Source organism: Panicum hallii, chromosome 1 (assembly GCF_002211085.1).
Source record: "Panicum hallii strain FIL2 chromosome 1, PHallii_v3.1, whole genome shotgun sequence".
Lineage (NCBI taxonomy): Eukaryota > Viridiplantae > Streptophyta > Magnoliopsida > Poales > Poaceae > Panicum > Panicum hallii.
Window position 1 is genome coordinate 49,755,624 of NC_038042.1, and position 22,472 is coordinate 49,778,095.

General features: G+C 40.7%; 2 protein-coding genes across 2 annotated transcripts; both read right to left on the reverse strand.

The window, feature by feature from the left end:
* Positions 1-3,786: 3,786 nt before the first annotated feature.
* LOC112898050 lies at positions 3,787-8,017 on the reverse strand. The gene is made up of 8 exons (XM_025966467.1): positions 7,835-8,017; positions 7,309-7,422; positions 6,851-6,976; positions 6,615-6,749; positions 6,415-6,531; positions 5,766-5,871; positions 5,628-5,685; positions 3,787-5,475 (listed from the first exon to the last, which is right to left on the reverse strand). Exons 1-8 carry the CDS (start codon positions 7,965-7,967, stop codon positions 4,051-4,053), a joined length of 2,214 nt encoding a protein of 737 aa, XP_025822252.1. The 5' UTR covers positions 7,968-8,017; the 3' UTR covers positions 3,787-4,050.
* Positions 8,018-8,665: 648 nt separating this feature from the next.
* LOC112885379 (CLIP-associated protein-like) lies at positions 8,666-21,265 on the reverse strand. Its single transcript, XM_025951012.1, has 21 exons — positions 20,759-21,265; positions 19,433-19,588; positions 19,276-19,338; positions 18,465-18,533; positions 18,189-18,354; positions 17,045-17,206; positions 16,326-16,423; positions 15,698-15,772; positions 15,550-15,618; positions 15,384-15,466; positions 15,188-15,305; positions 14,974-15,072; positions 13,921-14,278; positions 12,058-13,775; positions 11,843-11,941; positions 10,768-10,872; positions 10,611-10,685; positions 10,474-10,542; positions 10,306-10,374; positions 9,757-9,858; positions 8,666-9,168 (listed from the first exon to the last, which is right to left on the reverse strand). Exons 1-21 carry the CDS (start codon positions 21,092-21,094, stop codon positions 9,010-9,012), a joined length of 4,248 nt encoding a protein of 1,415 aa, XP_025806797.1. The 5' UTR covers positions 21,095-21,265; the 3' UTR covers positions 8,666-9,009.
* Between the last annotated feature and the right edge of the window lie 1,207 nt (positions 21,266-22,472).

Below are 22,472 nucleotides of genomic sequence, written 5' to 3' on the forward strand. Positions count from 1 at the left end.
GGGCTACGTGCGCCCGCGCGACGGGACCGGTCACCGGTGGTGACGGGGACGGATTTGGTCAAGCGAGCGCAGCGGCGGAGGTTTCCCCGGAAAAGAAGGGGAAACCCAAATCTGACTGAGATTTGGACGGTGGAGGTATACATACACTCCGTCATTAACTCCGCGGTGCTTCGGTTCCTCTTATAAATTCCAGATCATCGACCAATCATGGAAAACAGGCACATTCTCCTCCGATATTGTCCTCTCCTCTCCTCGAGACCTGGACCAGCCATAAATTTTGGGGTGAGTTCAGAATTTTGGGTTTGGGTATTCAAAATTTTCGAAGGGTGAAAATAAATTTCAACAGTATGAAGTATAGATTTATAGCACATAATTAAATACTAAAATAAGATTGAGAAGTGAGCTATTTGAGCCCAAGAAGCAATATAAGATTGGGAACCTTATTTTATGATATTATTTTCTATTTTTGATATAAATACATGTTATATATATTTTTTTGCCAAATTATTTTTAAACAACCAGGCAGGTTTTGCTAAAAATTAGTACATACATATTATATACTATGTATATACTATACTGAATACCTATGCAGCAAAACTCAGCCCGCCCCTGCTTGTTTCGCCTCCCACCCAACAGCTATCACCTAGTGTAGCACTGTTGTTCTTTCTCTTTTGCTTTTTTTTTTAAGTTTTGGTCCCTTGGACATGGATTTGATTTTTAGAAAAACAAAACGGCAGGTACAAAATTTGTAGTAGGTGTGTTGAGAACTTTTAGCCGTGTTTTTAGGATTAATTTATTAATTTGACTTGAATATTGATTTTTGGAGCGTGACAGTAGGAACCAAAGATTTCGAATCTTCATAAGAATTTTGGGTGCTAAAAGTCGGGCACGTTTAATTAAAAAATTAAGGGGTGAAACACAATCAAGTATTTTCAGCAAGGCCTAGCATCCCGAGTTTCTCCTTGCATGCATGCAGGATGCAACAGTGAAGGGGCCTCTAGCGAAGGCTCCGGCCAGTTAGGGTTAGGATTACAAGATTTTAAGTTGTGTTAGTAGAGAGCCCACGCTTTGGTTGAGTTATTCACATTCGAGCCTTAACCAGCGAGAATGGAATTTGAAGGTGTGAGAGATGATGTCTTGGTGAGCGTCTAGGCTATCTTATCTTACTATTATTAATTAGAGATCTTTTTAAAAAATTTGCATATGAAGCCGTTTAGGATCTTAGATGGACACTCTAAAATTAAAGAAATTCTAAAAATTCTTATAAAAATTAGAAATATCCGGTTATGAATCCGACAACTTTAAACATAATAGTCACTGAATCTGTTATTTTTTCTAATAAATTACCCACCTTTGCTATTATCTAAATTACCCACCTCTGCCATTATAAAAAAAATTTAAAGTACCCCCTAATCTTTATGTAAGTTACCCACCGATACCATTATAAAAAGAATAAAAATAACCCTCTAATTTGCATATAAATTATTTAATTATGTTATTATTAAAAGTTAAAGCAACTCCTAAATCTGAATCTAAATTATATAATTATAATAAAATATTAAAATGCATCAATATGAAATTCTAAATTACTATTTATATTATTATTAATGTATTATTTATATTGTTGTTTATATAAAAATACTACTCACAACATGCGTCACCATGTATTTACATATGATGGAAGAGATAAAAATACCAATTCACAAACAAATAATTCAGTTAAATATATATCAAACACACATGGAGCCGTGATGCAAAATAAAATTTATTGCAACTAGATAATGATAAATATATATTTTAGAGTATGTTTTAAATATTTAATAGATGAAAGAGGGTATGAGATAGATAATTATAGTTATTAGCTATAAATTTTATTTTTATATTAATTCTAATTAGTCTATGCGAGAGCACGAGTTGATGGGATAGTGGATACGATGCAACAGCATTGGATTCCTATATTCATCCAAAACTGTCGAAATAGAATTAACTTAATTCGCAGGATTAACTTAATTCAGTTAAGTCACCATTTTTATGGTGGAGCACAAGGATTATCCACCTGACTCGAGAGAACTCGAACCAAATTTCAGTCTCAAAGAACCAGCACTTCCTCTCCGAAAAGACGAGAGAAAGATGACGAGATGAGCCGTCCCACTCGTTGAACAGTAGGACGAGCTGCAGGGTGGTGGGCGTGGAGCCGGTCGGCCAAGTGTGGTACCCCCCACCTGCCCAGCTCGCGACACGGGATCCATCCATCGACCCGACCACCCGTTTGCTGCCAGTTCCCCGTACGCCTCCTCGCCCGAGAGAACGCCACTGTTCCGTGCGCAGCCGTCGGCAGACGCCTCCGCGCCCCGACGCGAGCGCGCGGTCCCCACCGTCCCGGCCCCGGTGAACAGCCACGGCGGTCGCGCGCGGCAGCCATCCACTCCATGACCCGGGCACGGGGCACCCCCCCCACCGGGCCCACCCCGGCCGCTCGCTCGGCGACGGCAAGACACGGCAGGCGCGGCAACGCCTGCCCGGACAGCGCCCACCGCCGCGGCCCGCCCCCGTCAGGCGCAGGCGCGGCATGCGCATCCGCACCCGCGGTTGCCCAGGTCCAGTCAGCCAGAACGCGAACGTTGCAACAGTCGCGCGGCGCTACGCGACGCCCGGCGCGCGGGGGCGGGCGGGCGGGCGGACTCGACGGAGCAGGCGACGACGCGTGCTGCTGCGGTGCTGGTGGCCTGGTGGGCGCCTGCAGTGCAGCGGCTGGTGCTGTGGTGCATGGCTGCATGCCGCTTTGCCGGCCTGGTCACATGCTGATGCGCTATTGCATCGTAAGCGTCTCGGTGCTCCTCGCTGAGCAGCAGCAGGAGGAGGCGCTTTCCGGCAGGCGCGATCGGGGCCTTTTGGGTTTAAACGGTGAGCGGTCAAATCGCAAAGAATTTTTTGGCTGCATAGCCAGGATGGGATGCGTGCAGCCGGATGAAACGTCAGAGCATTCAGCTGGATCCCAAGGGAGAGGAGGCAGGACATGCTGCAAGTTGCAATTTGATGCAGCCCTCACGATGTTTAGAGTTGTCGAAGCACGGCGCGGTCCGCTCGCCACCAAGAATAAAATCCCTAGCACGGAAGTTCAAGCGCGTGCCATCGTCTTGGGAAGATAGTAGAACTCTAGAATTTTATCACACCTTTCTCCATGGCATGCTTCTCCAAAAGAAAGCATCAATGCTCCCATAATAAAAAGAAAGAAAGCATCATGTATTCATGTCTTCCATTTCGTATGATTTTCTCTGATATTTTACGACTAACGCTTTCGCTGCGATCACCAGTTCAATGTCAGTCACGCTGGCGTGAGTTGTGGAATATCTCTGCCACACCAGGGGATGAGGTTTGAGGGAGCCGGCCTGGTAAAAAGTGGTTTGGTCGCCAAAAACTTCCAAGAACAGGAAAGCGTTCAACTGTGCAGGGAATATGTAGCTTTCTACTGTGGAGATAGTACTGTCGAGTCCTTTATCCCGCCTGAATTTCTTACTCACGTGTGAGGTGAAATTACTCGGTCAAAAAGGGATGGAAGCAACCGTAGCTACAGCCCTTACATGCGCCAATCTCGAGGATTTACATCGACCGTGGGGGTTTTCGATGTATTTAAACTAGTTATACAACTATGGCTAATTACGGGTTTGATATAACATCAACAGAAATAGCATGATGTCAAAAACAGAGGGCATCCGGGCAAATAAGCAAATATTTACAAAGAGCAGAGGTTGGTTCAAAATGAAAAGTAAAATAGAAAATCTCTCCTTTAGCTCCCCCTCATCTTTCCACTATTCAGCCTCGTTCAACAGCAAACTGTATACATTGTGTAGTAATAATTGCAACATCATGCATCTTAGTGGGCCATGATCTCGGTAATTAAATGAAACCTAACAAATTACCTACAAATGTACCTTCAAATCTTAACTGCATACAGCAAAATTGATCTCCGCTAATAAATTGAAAATGGGGAAAAAAGACACGAACGAAAATTCCAGAGTAAACTACCACATTTGTTTTGAGGAATGTGGACTACCATGTTATGCCATCAGAAGATAACATAAGAGCCTCCCTGATGTTATCCAAAGCAGAGCAAGAACCAAAGAATGATAGATCAGTTGTACCAAGAATGTCGTTGTTCAGGTCGCCTTGGACTAGCATGAGGCTGCGTTGACCTTCCACCAAATCGCTGTAAGCACTTGCATTTGGCATGAAACCAAGCACCGCTCCCAAATTAGCATGAGATTGGAGTTGATGCACCGATGACCCCAGTTCTGTAGAAGAGTCATTCAAGCTATTCCAATCTGGCTTACAAGGGTGCGCTGAATATGAAGACAGGGAATTCAGACCGCCGTCAATTGCATCCAGGGGCAAAATGCTGCTGCTGTCCTCTGGGGGACAGCTACTGATATATCTGGGAAGATGATCATCCTGAATTCTGGGTTCTTCGTTATAAAAACTGGAAGGGGTGAATTTCACAGGTAACTGATCCAACACCTGAAGAAGCTTATCAGAATTATCAGATAGTTCTACCTCTCTGGAGTATTTCTCCTCCAGTCCAGCCAAACAAGATACACCAGCAGCAGAATCATGCAGGCTCTTTGTACCATGCTCATATGGATGCCCTGAAATTGAAAATATGGAATTCAGACAACCTGTGCTTACACTGAACACCATGTTGTTGCTTTGACTTCCATTTCCAGTTGAAAATCTGTCCAGAATTTCATTTTCACTGTCCAAAAAGCTTGAAGCAGCTGATTTTGCAGGTAACTGGTCAAACCTAGTTAAAAATCTGGCATCAGAATTATTGACCGGTCCTGACTCTTTTCGATATTCCCTCTCCAGTTCAGCTGAAATAGAAACACATTGTTCTGTGGAGCTATGGTGGTCAGATTGCCAGGAGGTATTCAAGATTGCATATGGTACTGCGTGATGCTGCTCCTCAATCTGACAGGGGAAGGATAATCTATCTCGAAATGACTCAGCGAGTTTTACTGACAACATTGGGCTCCATCCATGCTGATCATTTGAAGCAGTTTGAACATTCAAGCTCAACTCATTAGCAGAAGCTGGTCTTCTCTGGATGTATGGTTCGACATCTAGTAATAAATTTGAAACCTGGCTGTGAACAATGCCTCTCTTCCAATCAGAACTCGAAATATCATTAACACACACCCATGGCAATGCCATGCACTCACGTGCTTTGCTATCTCCACGAGGTAAGTGATTTTTCCAATCAATAAAACTTGGATGGCCCTGATTGTGTACCCAAGGTAAAGCCATGAACTCACATGCGTCATCACTTGCATAAGAGGGTGAACTTTTACCAGTTCTTCTCAGCTTGGTTGGCGAAGTAAAGTCCCTTCGCCTGCAATCTAGCAATTTATCAAACTGGCCTTTGGGAATAGCAGGAGCTTCTCTGCAGTCAATTTTACTGTGCTTCATCGACCCTTCTTGCTGCATCATTACATTAATAACTATCACTGGTGTAACTTCCAACTTTTAATAATAAATGGAACTAATGTTGAGATCATTCAAACAAAAGAACTGATGATGAGGTGGCAGTACTTTCTTGCCCCAAGTGTTGAAATTAAAAGGGAAAAGTGTACCTTTCTTATGATGTTTTTGGCACCTAATCTCTGCAGGATGTCACCTACAAATTCCGACCTGAGAAATTTGCAATAATTATGTAACTGTATAGGCAAAAGATAATAGAAAAATAGAATCCAGTTATATAGGATTACAACCTTCTTTGGAACAACTCAGCACTTCCCATTGAGGCTGTTTTTGCAGCAATCTTTAATAATTTGCTCCTCTTTTCTGAAAAGATCTGTCCACTTACAGGTTCTCTATCTATAAACACAAGTATAGGTATCATGCTCTTAGCATCCCAGCTTAGCATATCAAAATTAATTTGCAGAGAAACAATAAAGAAAATACATGTTTTGAGATGCACAACAAAAATGTAAGTGGTCAAAAGAAAGTACTAATTTAAGAAAGTTTTTTTCTGATCTAAGAGGTACTACTGAATTAACACATGAGGAACCATCATGTCTCAGTAACTTGTGCTTGTGCCGGCCCATGATTTTCAGTAGCATGCCATTATGAGCATTTCATAAATCCTAATTCACGCATATGAGTTGAAAGAAGGGAAGAAAAAATACTAGGAACAGCCCATGATTGCCAGTGTAGTTTTATTCTCCTCTAGTGAGATATCTTTTTCTTTTCTCTCTCCTAACCTTCTAAAGGAAGACTAGAGAATCAGGGGGATATTTATGATTTATTGCTCTTCTAACTTTTTCATGCATGTGGCATGGCTCAGCAATGTAGGTACTAGATATGGTAAAACTTCTGATAGCAACCAAGCTATGTAAGCTGGAAGATTAACACACTCACCAATATTTCCTGAAGTCCCAGTAACATCAAATGATGTCTGAGCTATAGGTGTGAGAACATGAATACTCGACAAGCAACCATGTGGGTTGAATTGAGGTGTATCTTTATCGTCATATTCTGTGTAAGAAGAATGCCCATAGTTATAAAGAATCTATAGGTGCAGAATTCAAGATCAGAGGGGATCAGATAAAGGATCAGACCAGAATGGGAGGATTGCACATTCACTTCCTCGCTAGGGATTTCCTCATTCTTCGCCGGTGTAGTAGGAGGGTAATCATAACACACAGTATTTCCATGGACAGAGAACTTTCTGAGTGTAGTCACATTATGTGGTCCTACAAGGCATAGCAATAACATAGGAAGTTCATTCTAATGTCTAAATAAGTGGCACCAACAGATTAGGACAGCAAAGGAGAATACAAATTCAATTTCATACCTCGTTTCTGTTTGGAGATCTTTGGCTCAATACTTTGATGAGGATGCTTGTACAAACGAGTGCTATGGCCTGACTGTTCACACAATTTCTTAAAGAACTTGTATTCGGCAGTTTTCGCATCGCAAACTGCATTGAAATGATGGATTATAGAATATAAAATAAAATATTAAATTCTTCAACATCTAGAAATATGACTTTTGTTACTAAGGTTGAAAATGTTGGCCATGCAGACCAGAGAATCCTATGTAGAATTAATGTGATTACGGTGGTACAAAACCTGTAATGTCATCAAACAACAGTTGACACCCCTGGAAGTACTGAAATGCCAAAAATCCAAGATGCAAAAATAAATGGTATTTAACAGGATGTTAATCTATGGGGGAAATCCAAGATTGAGGGATGTTTAAATGCAGCATGGTAGAAAGAGATGAATTACAGTGAGACTTCGTGCAATAAACCTTGAGGTTTGTTTTTGGCAACTTCTCGTATTTTAGTGACCTGTCTCCCACCTATGTGGTGACTATCACCTTCATCTTCATTTGCAAATCGAACCTTTTTCCTTTGCCTTCCATCTGTCATTAGGTACTCATTGCGTCAGACCAAAAGGCGCAGAATGATTGTCAAGAGAGAGATGTCCATGAATGTAGGGATCAGATGCACAAGGCCTTAAACAACTCCAAAATCTACTGAATTGTGAGCAAAATGATTCGATAGATGCACACGAGCCCTATATCGGCGTTCTTTCCGCTCATGACCAAACCGCAAGAACTACAATCTCGCATTTCCAATTTGCAATCAAACTGCTGACTTATCTCTAATCCAACCCAACCCCCACAAACCCCACCTCCTCAACCACCACAACGAACAGCTTGAGCTCCGATCCAAGAAACTCGACTCCCAGCATACATTACATACGTCAAAAGAGGAATCGGGCGACCCCTGAACACGAAACAAGCAGAGCGAAGCGGCGGAATGGGGCGAGACCTGGGGAGGAGGGCTCCGGGAGGGGCCTCAACGCCGGCGGGTGCTGGATGTTCGAGCCTCGCGGGGGCCGCGGGGGCTTCAGCGAACCGGAATGGGGCCGGCTGCTAGGGTTCCGGCGCTGGAGGCGATCCATCACCGCCGCCGCGCCGTCGTTCGGGTCGGCGCGCGCCAAAACTCGGGGGCAAGAAAGGAAACCGTTTTGCGGTTTGCCCCTTCGGTTCACGCGTTGCGGCGTTGGCTGCCGATGCGTCCAAGTATCTGCAGCATGGGCCGTGGGCCGTGGGCCGTGGCGGCCAGACAGCCTGTCAGTGTCACGCTTCTACCGCCAGTGGCGGTGTTTTCCTTTTTTAAAAAAAAAGGCACGGCAAGAGATTTTTCATAAAATCTGTAAAAAAAACTTATTAGGAAGAGCGGCCAAACAAAACACAAACAAAGATAGAAAAGGTAGGAAAAAAAACTCGACCCAAGAGAGCCATACCGCTCTCGACCAACAAGTTCCACCACGTAGAGTTCAACAAAACACAAACAAGGCACACAGGCCGCGGCACCCGTGGTGGCAAGAAAAGAAAAACAAAATAAACAACCAGTGGCCGCACGCCGGCCACAGTGGCGGTGCACCTCAATGACCAATAAATGTAGGTGGAGTAGTAATCATCAATTATTTAAAGAATTACCAAGAGCACATCCTGCTGGTAAGCATTGCGCATTGCGCCCGGCAGCAGAGCTCACATATACAGCAAGCGACACGTTTACATTTCATTTACAACAAATCTAGCAACATCACATCTAGAAGCAAATCGATAGGATTGAACCATTTGTGGGCAATAGGACTGAACAAACACAATTGTATTCACAGAGTACAACTGCTAAATATTCACAACCATTTGTGTTCGTCAGAATCGATCTGTACACCAGCCCCCACAGGAAAGTGAGGGGAAACAAGCTCCATGAAGCTGCACATTTTGTTCTTTGTACAATGTGATGGTGCATGGCGACACAAAACGCAATCCCAAAGTACAGGGGCCAAAATAAACAATAACGAACACATATCACACAAGAAAAGCCAACCAGCTAAATACATGAAGAAGGCATGTCATCTGCTCTATGGACAAATGAATGGGACCCAAAACCCAGCTAGCACAAACAAATATTCATATGATACATCAAACAATGACTCATTGGTTAGCATCCACTGGTGCACCAGACCTTGCCTGTGATATCCTACTTGCATAGATTGTTACTAGGCGCAGCTGTGTGCTACTAAGGCCCTCCAGATATGGTACAAATGCTTTTCCAAGGATGATGTAGATATCCACTAAACAGAAAACAACAGCCTGAAGGAGTTTAAATGATATCAGATATAGACCACTGGAAACACGAAATAAATTCATAAAGTAGAATATGTCCTACATAACCCAGGTAAAAGTTGAATATGTGCTAATACTGACCAAATATGAACACATGATCTATTAAAATTTCAGAACAGACAGTGGACTGAAGCTTAAGCGGACAAGAACATTTCAGTGCTAGTTTTCAACATAATATTGAGTTAATGAATGACAATAAATAGGTTTAGAATGATGCTTGTTTAGCGCCTATTTGGATAGGTGAGGTTGGGATATAAATTCTCAGGTTTGGGTAATAATTTTGAACTACTTTCTTAAGAAAAAATTAATAATCCTGCTCATCTGTTATACTATCACTCATTCTCGTTCTCTATTCAGCTCACAACCAGAAGCAGAGATCACTGTTAGCACATGAATTTCAGGTAATGCTGTAAATAATCTTAGCACCCTTATCTCTCTTTGTTTAAGTACATGAAAAAACCTGGTTCCTATTTGTTTCATAATCTTAAAAAAATTCCTGACTGAAGAACTACCGTGTCCCTCTAAGAAAGACATGTCAGAAGAATAGGTAAGCACCTTGCGAACATCTGGACTCAGATTATTGAAAGCATCAAACACTGCAGGTAAAAATGAAGGCAGTTGAGTAACCAATTCGTCCTGTGAGAGTCGCCCAACAAGCTGCAAGATTACCAGAAGAACACAACAGTAAACAGTCGTTATTCAGAACATACTCTGCAATGAACCTGAATCTGTGTGACTCTACGAGCAGTAAACACTCGAAGTTCACAAGTTCAAACAATCTGGTGCTACATTCCCTTGTATTGCAATGCTAGGCAGGACAATAATTCAAACCATGGAAGGTTAACTGTTAATATAGTGCCAAAATGCCTTGCTACAAGCTACAGTGCCTAACAATGGTCAAACAAGATTAAGGAATTCTGAAAGAGACTAGCCATTTGTATTAAATATGGAATGCTAGCAATCAATAATAGGGAAATATGCCACATTAAAATGCCAGTTAAGTGAAAGTTGATTGTTTTTGTTATCTGACCGCCCATAAAATATTACAATGACATATGAAGTTTAAATTTTGTCATTCATAATTACAGTGCAAAATTTAGATACCTTTGTCAAACAGTTGATACACATGACAAGTGTCTTTTCATCATCACTAGCCAGAAAAGGCGCAATAATCTGCACACAAGCAAAGAAATCCAGGAAAGTGTAAGTTGCTGGTTGCAACAGGTAGTAATGTAGGAATTTTCTTTTCATTAGTAAGTGCTCTGGCCATACAGCAAGGCATCTAAAAGGGTCATATTTTGCCACCAGGACATATAAGCATTGATGTGCTTCATTTGAAACCTGTATCAGCATCAAGAACTTATTAGCAGGTAAAAATAAGGAGAGAACTTAGGTGAAAGGAATGATACCTTCGCATCAACATCTTTGGTCACGTGTAGGAGCTTTTCAAGAACAACCTCAATGGATTCTTCCATAGAATCTTTCTGAGAAAATAAATAGACATTATTAATTAAAATGTCACCAACTAGATTGCTTAGTTATATGCAAGACTAGTGAGCCGAAAACCTGATTGTGGAGCATCTCAGCAACTAACAACAGAGAATCCTCCCTTACAGAGGAATCAGTGTCATCCAACACTTCAAGGACAGTTGTTAAGATCTGGTTGAAATACTATTGAAACACAGAAAAGTTGATATTAGAACATGAATTTTCACAAAGTGAACAGTAATATATTTTATGGTAAGAGTGTGCTGTAAAGTGATTTTGGAAAACACTCAACAATCAATGGAAATCAAATGTTCCTTTTCATCTTATGGTGAAACAGTGGATCATCATCATTAAGGAAACCATATGAATTTGAAATTTTGTTTAAAAAAAACAACAGCATGACGAATTATACTAGGAGGTATGTTAGAAAAAAATGTAAGAAATAACAAGTCAACAATTTGTTTCATATGTTAAATAAAGAAATGAAAAGAAATGCAACTCAACAAGATGAAAATACAATGCAACTTGTTTGTAACACGTGTCTGCTGTTTTTTCCTTTCATCCACCGTGAAGAGACTCTCTTAAGGACTCTTTATTTCTCTTACTATCCACAAAAGGAACGTGGCATCAGATGCAAAAAGGCCTATTGAATAAAAAAAACTCGACCGGCGGGGGAAGACCACCCCCGCTGCGTTGCACTAAGAAGAAATATCAGCCAAACCAGCCGAGAAAACCCCCGAACCCTAGCTTCACCCTATAGGGCCGCACCGTAACCTGGGCCGACCATGACCCACTGGGTTAGCGACCACTGCAACTACCCCCTGGTAGGAGGGCCCAAACCAACCACAGGTGCCACAGGCTGGCGCCCTGCCACTACTTTTTTGGGTTGCCAGCGAGGGGATCTTTTTGCTGCCACCAGGATTTGAACCCTGGTTGGTGTCTTTCTCAACTGGGAAGCTTACCACTACACTACATGAGTGTTGGCAGGTCCATTGAATAAAGTTTAGTGTATAATACAAGTGTTAATACTTTTCAAGAGGAAACTTAAAAAAAAGGACATGACAGATAAAAGAAAGCAATAATAACAGTAAAACACTGAGGCTGATCTTCGAAAGAAAATGAAATGGGAGTTGAAAAGGTTAGGCTGCAAAACCTTTGTCCATATAAAGTTATCTTTATCGGTAGAAGCTCTAACCAACTGATGTAACACCTCCCGCTTGTCTAGGGTTGAAATTTCACCACCGCTGCCAATCTAAAGAAAACAGGAAAAATAATATAACTGATGTGCTAAGCACAAAAGAAAATACATATGCAGCAGTGCTTGCAGAATCAGCAAATATTACAAAAAAAGGCATGATGCAGAAGTACCTGATGAAGAAGTTGTGGCACGCTAGGACCATTATTGGCATGTGGGAAAATTTTTACAGGACTAAGATCAACAAATGGATCTCCCTCTTGAGTGTGCTCCTCAGAAATTGCTAGAACAGAATTACGTCCATCTGATGGAAGATGGCTCAAATCCAAGCGAGTAGTACCGGTAGAATTTTCATCATCCATGGTGGCATCTGATTTTTCAGGATAATCTTCCCATGAATGCACAGCTTCTACAACTGTGCGGGTATTGTTCTTTAGTTCCCTACTTTGCACGAGAACTTCAGCTTCAGAGGCACGTTCAAAACATTGCTTAGCATGATCAAAGCAGACATCAGAGGTAGCTCGACTAATGGGTACGTTATGTAATGCTGATTCTTGCACTGTATTCATCTTTCTCCCTGATTCAGTGTCTAGTAAACTGTCAGAAAAGCGTCCAAATGGAAGGCTTTTCTTCAATGTCAGAGCATAACCATCTTCAGAAGAAGTGCTAGAATCAACTCGGTCGTAAGATTTAGGACGTGAACGTTCTTTCTTGTTTTGAAGGTAGTTGACCAAATCGACCTCAATACGAGGTGTATATTGCTTCAAAGCTCGCCTCACAATATTCTGTTCATCAATCGACAAACTAAGAATTAAATTTAGGACTGCGGCTGAATCAAAATGAGAATAAACTGATATTATTCCAGAAATAGATGCTTCCTTTAACTTAGCATTCTTTTCGTGTATTAGAGGGGCTAGTTTCGTAAGCCAGAGCTTAAGAAAGCCACTGTTACTGTAACCTTCCGAACCTACTGTGTAATTGTCGAATGATTTGTTTGCAAACTCAAGAACAGCCAGTTTTGCCTTTGGAGACCTTTGTTCATCCAGTGAACGAACTAGTGCAGGTAGCAACGTATCGATAGAATATGTTCGGCCAACAATGTCCAAGGTTGAGGAACATGGTTGTCGAACTAATTCCTTTGGATCGATAAGTCTTGAAAAGATGTATGGTAAGATTCTTCCAATATAGCTCTCAAAATGCTTTTTGAATGCTGGAATAATATCTGCAAGTGTGGAGAAAGCTGCCTGTGCAACTTTGTGATGAGGATCCTCCAAGTAACGTAAAAATAGCTTCATAACCTTTTCAAAGTTCTGAGTAATATCTTGAATGCCTTTCTGTCCTTGTTGCAGCAATATCTGAATGAAGTTGAACGCTGCAACTCTAGCTGCCCAGTCTGAATTTGGACTAAGGCCCTCAGAGAGTGCATCACTTAGAGATGCTGAACCATCTGTATATCCACTCAAGTCATTAGATGGGGCATGACCAACGTCAAAACTGCGCCTACCACTTGCAGAAGCTCTTGATACTACTTGCTTCCTAAGAGGCCTCTGGAAGTGCAGAACATGACTGTTAAATGAATTTCTATAACCGACATCCCTATAGGGCATATCCACGTAGTGTTTGTCCATCTGCATTTTTGGTGATGGCCTATTTGGCCATGTATCATGATTCTCATCCATAATGCTACCATCTTGAGACCTCCCTGAAGATCTTAGAGACGGCAATGACAAGCCTTCTATTGGTTCAGATGATAGATTACGCAAATAAGATGAGCTCGATCGCTCTTTGGATGAACCATCATTTCTTGAGCTAGTTATGCCATTAAGGGATGAATATGAAGCAGGTGGAGCAGATGGGGAAGGAGGATCACGGGAGGATGGACGATCAACTCCTGCACTAGGAGGAAATGAAAAGGAAATTAAGATTTTTTTTTAGTACTTGATAAATAAGTTACAAAATCCTTAGTGAATATGGTACAGCACAAACATAAGCGATTAATTTTTGTAGTAAATTTCCAAATATAGCTTAGGGAATACCATGGTCCAAGGTTGTTGAGCGAATAGCTGAGAAATCTTGCCTATCTGATATGCTTACACCTTTCAATAAACTTTCAATGGCTGAAACCTTTTGTTTGCTGGAACTTAGCACACTCTCTATACTTCTTTCAGCACTTCTACCAATTGTCTTTGACTGTGACAATAAAAGACTGCTAGACGAGAGAGGTGATTCCAAAGAAATAACTGCACCCTTGTCCATTGCAACAATAGCTGAAGTATCATATCCAAAATGGGTACCACCAGCATCGGATGAAGACCGAGAAAGTTGAACCCCTCTCTCATGCATTGATGGAGAAGGATACCGCTTGTGCATTCCCCCATCTTCATCATTTATTATCTGCAGACAAGTTGTTCTTTAGATCAAACTAACAGAAATTCTGCAAATAAAACTGTCAAACATCAATGCAGTACATATATTTTTACAACAAGAATACAAGTTGATTTACAGGTATACAAAAGGCTGCTTTTACAGGAATACTTGTGTTGTATGGTTAGCGCATTAGGCACGAATAATCTACAGTGTTCATAAACCAACTAACTAGCAGTGTCTACAAGGCCTTGAACTAATATGGGTAAAACATACAAGTTACTCAGACAGATCTAAAAGAAGATTTACAAAGCTGCCAATTCACAGAATACAGACAATTCTGAGCTATGATAAACAAATATAGAGGTACACATTCAAATGAAACACAGAATTGACGTCATGAGAAAATACTCGAAATGTTTCTTCACTTTATAGTAACCAAGATGACCAGTTAGAATTATGCCTCCATGAGATCAAGTAGCGCGCGCGCGCACACACAAAAGAAAACCCTAGTGTCATGTTCTTAGGTGGAAGATAAGCACATGGCTCTTTCAGTAAAGAGCTATTGCTCACATTTGTTTGAACAACACAAAATAAAGACGTTTTAAAAATAAATAAATATAAATTCAGATTCAACAGCACTTTGACCCTTCAAGGTCACCATTATATATACAAACTTTACACAACGTAAAAGGAAGAACATGCAGAAAAGTAAAATATTATACCCTCTGTATGGCAGGATCAAATGACATAAAAAGCCGTCGTGACCGCTCCGGCCATTTTTTAGTGAACATCCTGTAACAAGTCCTTGCTGTTGCACGGACCTGTATTTGCAACTATGACATTAGATATAGCACATATACAGGGGAACCGGTCTACAGTGAACACTAATATGAACTGTATCAGGAAATTTGGATGATGTTATTCCAACCTCTGTACCTCACTCATTGCATCTGCAACACAGGACTTTATTAGGTCTTCATATAAATCAGCTGAGCGCTGTATTTCTGGAGCATCCACCCAATACTCCAATATTAAGAGTGCATATTCACAGCATCTGCCATAGTATAAAATAGGCATGAATTGCTTGCAAAGCAATGAATGCTCAGATAACATAAAGCTACAATACAAGAACCTAGCACGGAGGACTGCACTGCGGTCATTCTTTGCCGTATCAGCTACAAGTGGAAGAAGTGAAACCTTGCAGTTACGCAGAATCTGCAAGATCATACATGTCAGAGAAGTGAAATATGCAATGTAAGAAAGTACCAAAGCTCAATGGAAGAATGTAGATATGTTACAGATTTTATGCAGTTGTCTGCAGATTCGGCAATCACGAGCACAGTTATGACAACAAGCTTAAACAGTACCTGGAAATTTCATTGTATGTTAGCCTTAATGAAGTATGAGGCCACAGCTGTAGAGTTCTGAAATAGTTTATAGGATTACCGGAATAAATATTTCAGCACATGGTTCAAAGTTACCAAGAAGTTCCTTTGATAGTACATTAAGTAGATGGCATGCCTGGATAAAAGATCAAGTCAGCAAGGTCACCCATCAAGTAGTTTGTCTTGTCACGGCATTATTTACCATAAAAATCTATCGACAGAATTTCTGTAATTCCTAAATTATAATATAAATAAAACAACCTTATATAGTGCAGTAACTGTACCGCAGACAATACACGGTCCTAAAACTCTTTGGACACATGTTGGAACCCTGGAGCAAACTGGTTATCTTATTGAGTTCATGGTCAATGGAACAATTGTTCTTGCTTACATTTTATCAGCCATGCTTCTTGATTAATTTTACCTATCATTACCTGCAATCATTTTTTATAAAAGCACTGCGGCAATGCAGTGATATTGTAATTAAATACCTCTTTCTGTTTCAACTGTTGTGATATCATGCACCATAAAATTCACTCGAGCATGTTGAGGAATGGTCGACAATTTACTCACACATTCCCCTAACGTCTAGGCTCCATTAGGCTCACAATGGATTTTCCATGGTTGCAATAATTACTTCTTTCCTTACATATACTCATACTACAACAATGGAGGTAAGAAAGGCATACCTGTTTAACTATGCTGGATCGTCGGTCGGACAGCTGAGAGGACAATGGAGAAACCAGCAGCTTTAAGAGCATAGGAAATGATGGGTAATTGATAGCACCTGATAAACAGAAGTGTTTCAGAAAGAGTACAGAAATCATGTTAACAAGAAAGGGTTTAGTAACATTTAATATGTAACATTGCATTCGAACAGTCGACAATAGAAAGTATATCTTCTAAAATTCAATCCCATGGTGTTAGCTTGTCTGCCTCACATGAATCTCTGTTTACATAACTGCAACTGTAACATGCTGATATGCATATGATTCAAGTCAATTTCCCAATATTGGCAACATTGTTCGCAGATTATTTTTTATAAAAAGAACTCTCCCAGTAAGGTGTCGCACATCATGACTATCATACTTCATAGACGAGGATCATGTCTAATGTCTAACAATTTTAGCTCGTTATATTGTCTCATTTCAAATGTCAAACCTCGTATTTTTATATTATTATACAAATAAAAATAAAATTTTGAATCCCTACTCGTCCTGGATTACTCAGGAAATTTAAAACATTACTGAACCTAGGTGCTAACAACTTGTAAGTTCATGCATTGTTCAGTTTACAAGATCCTCAAGTCCACCATGGCATGTACATGTTGTAACAAAAGCTACTCATTGACAACACCAGATGTAGATGGTACTAATATTAATATAGGACATGGGTGATAAATACCAACCTCCATATACCAAGGCTTCGATCCTTTTCATAGCAGCAATACGTATAGACCAGTCCTTCTCTGGATTAAGGACAGATGCAACCTTTTCAAAATCTCTAACTAATTCTTTCTCTGAGTGAACTCTTATAGGTTCCACTGGCTTCTCATTAATATCCATGTCACCTATAAATGCATAAAATCGAATGATACAAGTTTTTATGGACAAGAGCAATAAAACATCAGAGATGGCAGTTTTGCTAAAATATAAATCAACTGTACATCAACATATTCTGACTATACACACATTGTTTTTTAAAATGTTTAGATAACAGCAGCCCTCACTAAAATAGTGGAACTGAAGTCGCTAGCTTAAATATCCAAAAGGAAGATGTTGTTGCTCCCAATAGATTAATTATGTTAGTTCATGTCCATGACAATAATGATGTTTCTATTTATTTAACACATTAAATATAAATGGAAATTTAATGATTAAATACCCACAACGAACTCGCCAATCCTTAATGTGAAAAATACTCAGAATTGTGAAGGATTAATGTGTGAAATAAAACATGTGATGCCTACTCCAGTGTTTCACTGGATCAACACTCTGCACCTACAACTGCTATCTTCAAGAATTTGGAGTTACAAACCAACTAAATGTTTTTAATGATTGGTATACATAGACAACTAGATGAAGGAGTACTGGATCAACACTCGGCATCTACAACTAGATGATGCCTACTGTTAAGCAATAGACTTAATCTTTAAGGCCTATTCAAGTACCTCTTCTATGCATACACCTTCTGGGTCATTGTTAGCAGCAAATATCACTGCTCCTAAATTCAATCATAGAATATAGTGTTTTACTAAATAGTACAAACTTGTAATGAAAGGAGGCCAGAATATAAGGCTAATTGCTGCAGTAAGATAGGAAAAAGGAACTACATGCTGCAGTAAACTACTGGTAATGATGGCATGCTCTAAAACAAGAATCTGGGGCGCTGAAGAGGTACACTCGGATGCATGCAGATAAGAGCAAGGAATATCTCATTAAGTTTCATCATTTCTTGAAATCTTTGTAGACACAAGTCAATACACTTTCTGCAATATTTATAATATTAAAAAATAGAACAAAATGATCCAGCAAGCTAAAAATAAAACTTGCCTCCAAATAGTGTGCTTTCCCTTGGCGTGCCTTTTTTCCTTGGGCTGCCTCTTTTTGGATTAGCACTAATAGATCTAGATTCCTTGGCCCTACACTGGATTCTAGCTCCATTGGATGAGGGCGCATTTGGCTCTATTTTATCCAATCTTGAATTTATTTCCTTTAGCTGCAAACATCAAACGGGGCAAAGAAAGGATGTTCACAATCTGCTAGCATGATCACCTTTATATGTGAGAACATGCAACGTCACATGACAAAGAAGTCCACATGGATTACCATATAAGCAGGTAGATTGTGGCGCTGCAACTCTTCGTGGAACTGAGATCCTATGTTTTTGTACATCTCCTGTGGTGAACATGATAATGCAAGCAGTCAAGTTACATACAATGTGCTTTAACCAAAGAAATATTCAACCCACAAATGACTCCAAGATAATATTATCCATCCGCCCATCCATACACTAACCCTGTGAATATTGTCATTTATATGTTACATGTAGGCCACAGGAGGGCTTGCCTAAGTGCTGATTGACTAGATGGTCTCAGCCAAGCAACGAGGGCTCAATCCCAGATAGCTATTATTTACCTTCAATAAAGCAGGGCAGCCCTTTTCAATTGCAAGGCTTTGAGGAAAGAAAAATGGACACATATTTGGGCGTGGGTTAAATGCATAACATCAAAAGTTGCCATTGAAACATTTTTCAAAATAATAACAACAACAGATTCAACACCAAACTGAATGTTTGTACAAAAGAAGCAATACGCAGCAAGTAAGTAATATCAAATTATTAAATAAAGTGATTGTGAAATATTAGAGACTAAGTATGATTGCCTGAGAAACAAAAGCAACCAGAAGAAAGGGTGCAAGCTACTAACTTTTACCCTTTCGGGTGTGTTATTCTTGTTAAGAGATGAGTCAACCTAGTATACAAACTTGGCGTATGAACAATGGAACTATAGCAAGAATTAAGATAAGTGGAAAAAAGTCACATGAAATGGTTTAATAAACAGTGAAATAAGTGTGATTTGCACAATATTTTTCCTATGAAATTGAAAAGGAACTACTTGACATATTTGTAGTGACCCACCTCAATACATGAGATTGCAGCGTCTCTAACACTTCGGTTCAGATCATTCATCAATTGCAGAACCTGCGAAGCATAAGAAGCTTACCTTTAATGACTATGCAACAAACTAAAGGGGAAAACTATTCCATAAGTGAAAAATGGAATCATCCTAGCATACAGGTGAAAGCAACACTCGCTGCAGTGGGAGCTCTGTAGAAGCAAAAAGCCCAACTGCCGCTGAAACTGTTCGGACAAACTCTTCCCGCACTCTCCAGCTCTTGTGAGTCCATGCATAACTTCCAGCTCTTTCAACAACGATTGTTGGCGAAGAAACCTGAGATATAGATAAGGATGGAATATCATTCTATAATTGCAAAGAGAAAAACAACGACAGTTTAATTTTCTCAAGTGAAATGTGGTACACAGGAAAAACAGGTATTGTGTTCTGAAAAATGATTATTAACATGGTAAAATCAATAGTGCAACTCAAAAGGAGAAATTTCTATGCATATAACAGGGATATGCACCATAGAGGAAAACAAATCAAAACCAGACCACCAAGTATCTTCTCTATTATAAGAGTTCAAATTAATATTAATAATTACGCGCAGCATCTTGTTACATTAGTATGAGACACTATGCTTTGACTTCGTTAATAAAATAGGATCAGGGGACCAGGGTTTTGCCCTCTGTTTCTCAGAAAGATAGAATACTAAAACTTGGTTTGAGAACTTTGAAATGATCATTTATCAAGAAGCGGTATCCACCCATCACTACAAGAGGAAAAACACATCTCTGCAACTTGTGCACAGCTACAGTAAAAAGGAGAATATGCTCGCAAAAAGGGTCTTGTTAGGTTCGCAAACTCAACATGCCACAAATCTATGATTTCCCCTAAAATAGATTTCATGAATAAGATTGACCTAAAGGGCAAGATGGAGAACAAAGTGCAACTGAAATGCAATACGGAATCAGGTACATGTATTTTTTTTCAAATCTCCATCTTAAATATCAATCGACTCAAGTTAGAAAAATTGAGTAATGAGCACAATAGAGGATATCAAACTCCAAATTGGCATACGGGCTAGCATCCCTGTAAGGTCGATTTTGTAGTGGACTGCTGCATTCAAGTATAAAGTCTGACCATATCTGGAGCCGAGGAAAGCTCTAATTCTCCCCCCTGAAGGCCGGAACTCAAACTCATATTCATATTCAAGCGCAGAATGCAGGCCACAGCAATTCAGACCACATTCCATAATCGACCAGAGTGCTAGCAATACAAGTGAACAACTTTTTCTCTAACTCGAAATGCATAACAGCGAGACTCCAGGAAATGCTGCCTCCGCGTTCCATTCGAAGCACACAAGACTACAATTCACCAATCTCAAAGCACGCCAAATTACAGAACACCGTTTTGATATTTTCCACCAATACGCCAACCTGGAGCGAGCAAAGCAAATAACCACTCGCGCGAAAAGGAGGCAAGGAAGAAGAAGCAACCGACCTCCATGAGGGTGACGATCAGCTGCCGGGCGGCTTCGCGGACGGGCTGCTTGCCGTCGCCGAGGCGCTCGACGGCGGCGGGCACGAGCGCGTTGAGGTGGATCTTAAAGTGGTCGCCGGCGAGCACCGCCGCGGCGGAGAGCGCCTGCAGCCCGCCCTGGGCGATGCGGAAGTTGCCGTCCCCGGAGAGATCCATGCAGGTGTCCACCAACGACGTCACCTCCGCGGCACTCAGCCCGCGCCGCGCCGCGGCGTCCAGCGCCTCGTGCAGACGCTCCACGCCCGCCAACCGCTCCTTCGTGTCCTTGGCGCGCGCCGCCTCCAGCGCGGCCTCCATCTCCGAGCCCCACGACAATGGTTCCGACGATGAGGGGGCAGTGCCCGGGGGTTGGGTGGCTGCCTTGGCTAATTTCGGTGGGGAATTGGAGGGAAGGCGAAGGGGGAAGGGAGGACTGAAGGAGTGAGCTGATCAGAAAGTTCAGAGAGATGGATGAACGGAAGGAGTTTGTGCGAGAATACCGAGACAGAAGTTCAGAGAGTTTATGTTTAGTTGTTATATGCGCTTAGGCCCCAGTCCTTTTTGTAATGTTTCATGTAGATCCTTGGGATAAATTCAACGTATAGTGCCATTTTTAGAAATAGAAATAAAATAAAAATGTCAGGACTTAGGAGTAGTGAAAGGATAAAAGAGTTTAACTTTGGACTTCCATAGATAATGACATTGTGCAGCACATTGTCATTTTGTTAATATTCAAATTTAGCATAGCATCTTCCCCTTGTACTAGCCAGATTAATCGTAATGCCGTTCCCTCTGATAAAATTTTCTAGTAGTTTATGGAAGAAACAAGGATACAGATTATTGTTCTCCTGGGTACGGTGTCTTCGGAATTTTGTTGATTTATATCTTTATGATTGTAGTTTTTGGTTGATCCAACAAAATTCAACTAAAATAAAAGCAAATCCACGGAGACAGAAATGATAATTAAAGAAATAAAAAAGTACTTGAGAGGGAGAAATGGCAGAACCTATTTTTTTTAAAGTTTGCCTCCACTTTTGTGGAAACGCATCAATTTCATCATAAATAAGAAACTTCTCAAACTTTGTACAAACTCGCCAATAAAGTTGCTCTCGTGTTCAACCTGGCAATGGTATGGTCAAGCCTAACTACTTACTCCAATATGTAGGTTTCAGGGTACTTTAATCAGCTTAGCATCCGTAAGGCCATTCTTAATGGGGTTTCATAAGATTTTTTTGAGTTTTATTTTTTGCTAACGTGGTAGGATCATTATAAGGAAATAGAAGAAAGAGTTTTTTTAAAACAGGAGGGGTTTTATCCCCTACTGATTATATATTAAAAAATGCAAAAAAAAATAGAGGAGTAGCGAGTACAATAATCAGGAGACAAAAAAGAAATAAAAAAATGAGCCAAAAAGAGAGGAGTTTCATGCCTATGACACTCACCCGGTTCGGTTATTAAATTTCTAATCTTAATAACCGTACAATAAAACTATGCATCGAGACTAGGCTAACAAAAATCAATTTACATGTTGACAAAAGTGCCATTTGGGAAGCAGTTCCACCATGATTTTCAGAGTCCAGCTCGACAGATGTGTAACGTTGAAACAGATGTATCCCTATCCGGCCACCCTGAATTGCAGTCTGCACCTCGAAAAAAAAGGAGCGTACCTCGAAGGACCCGAAAATTACAGGGCACA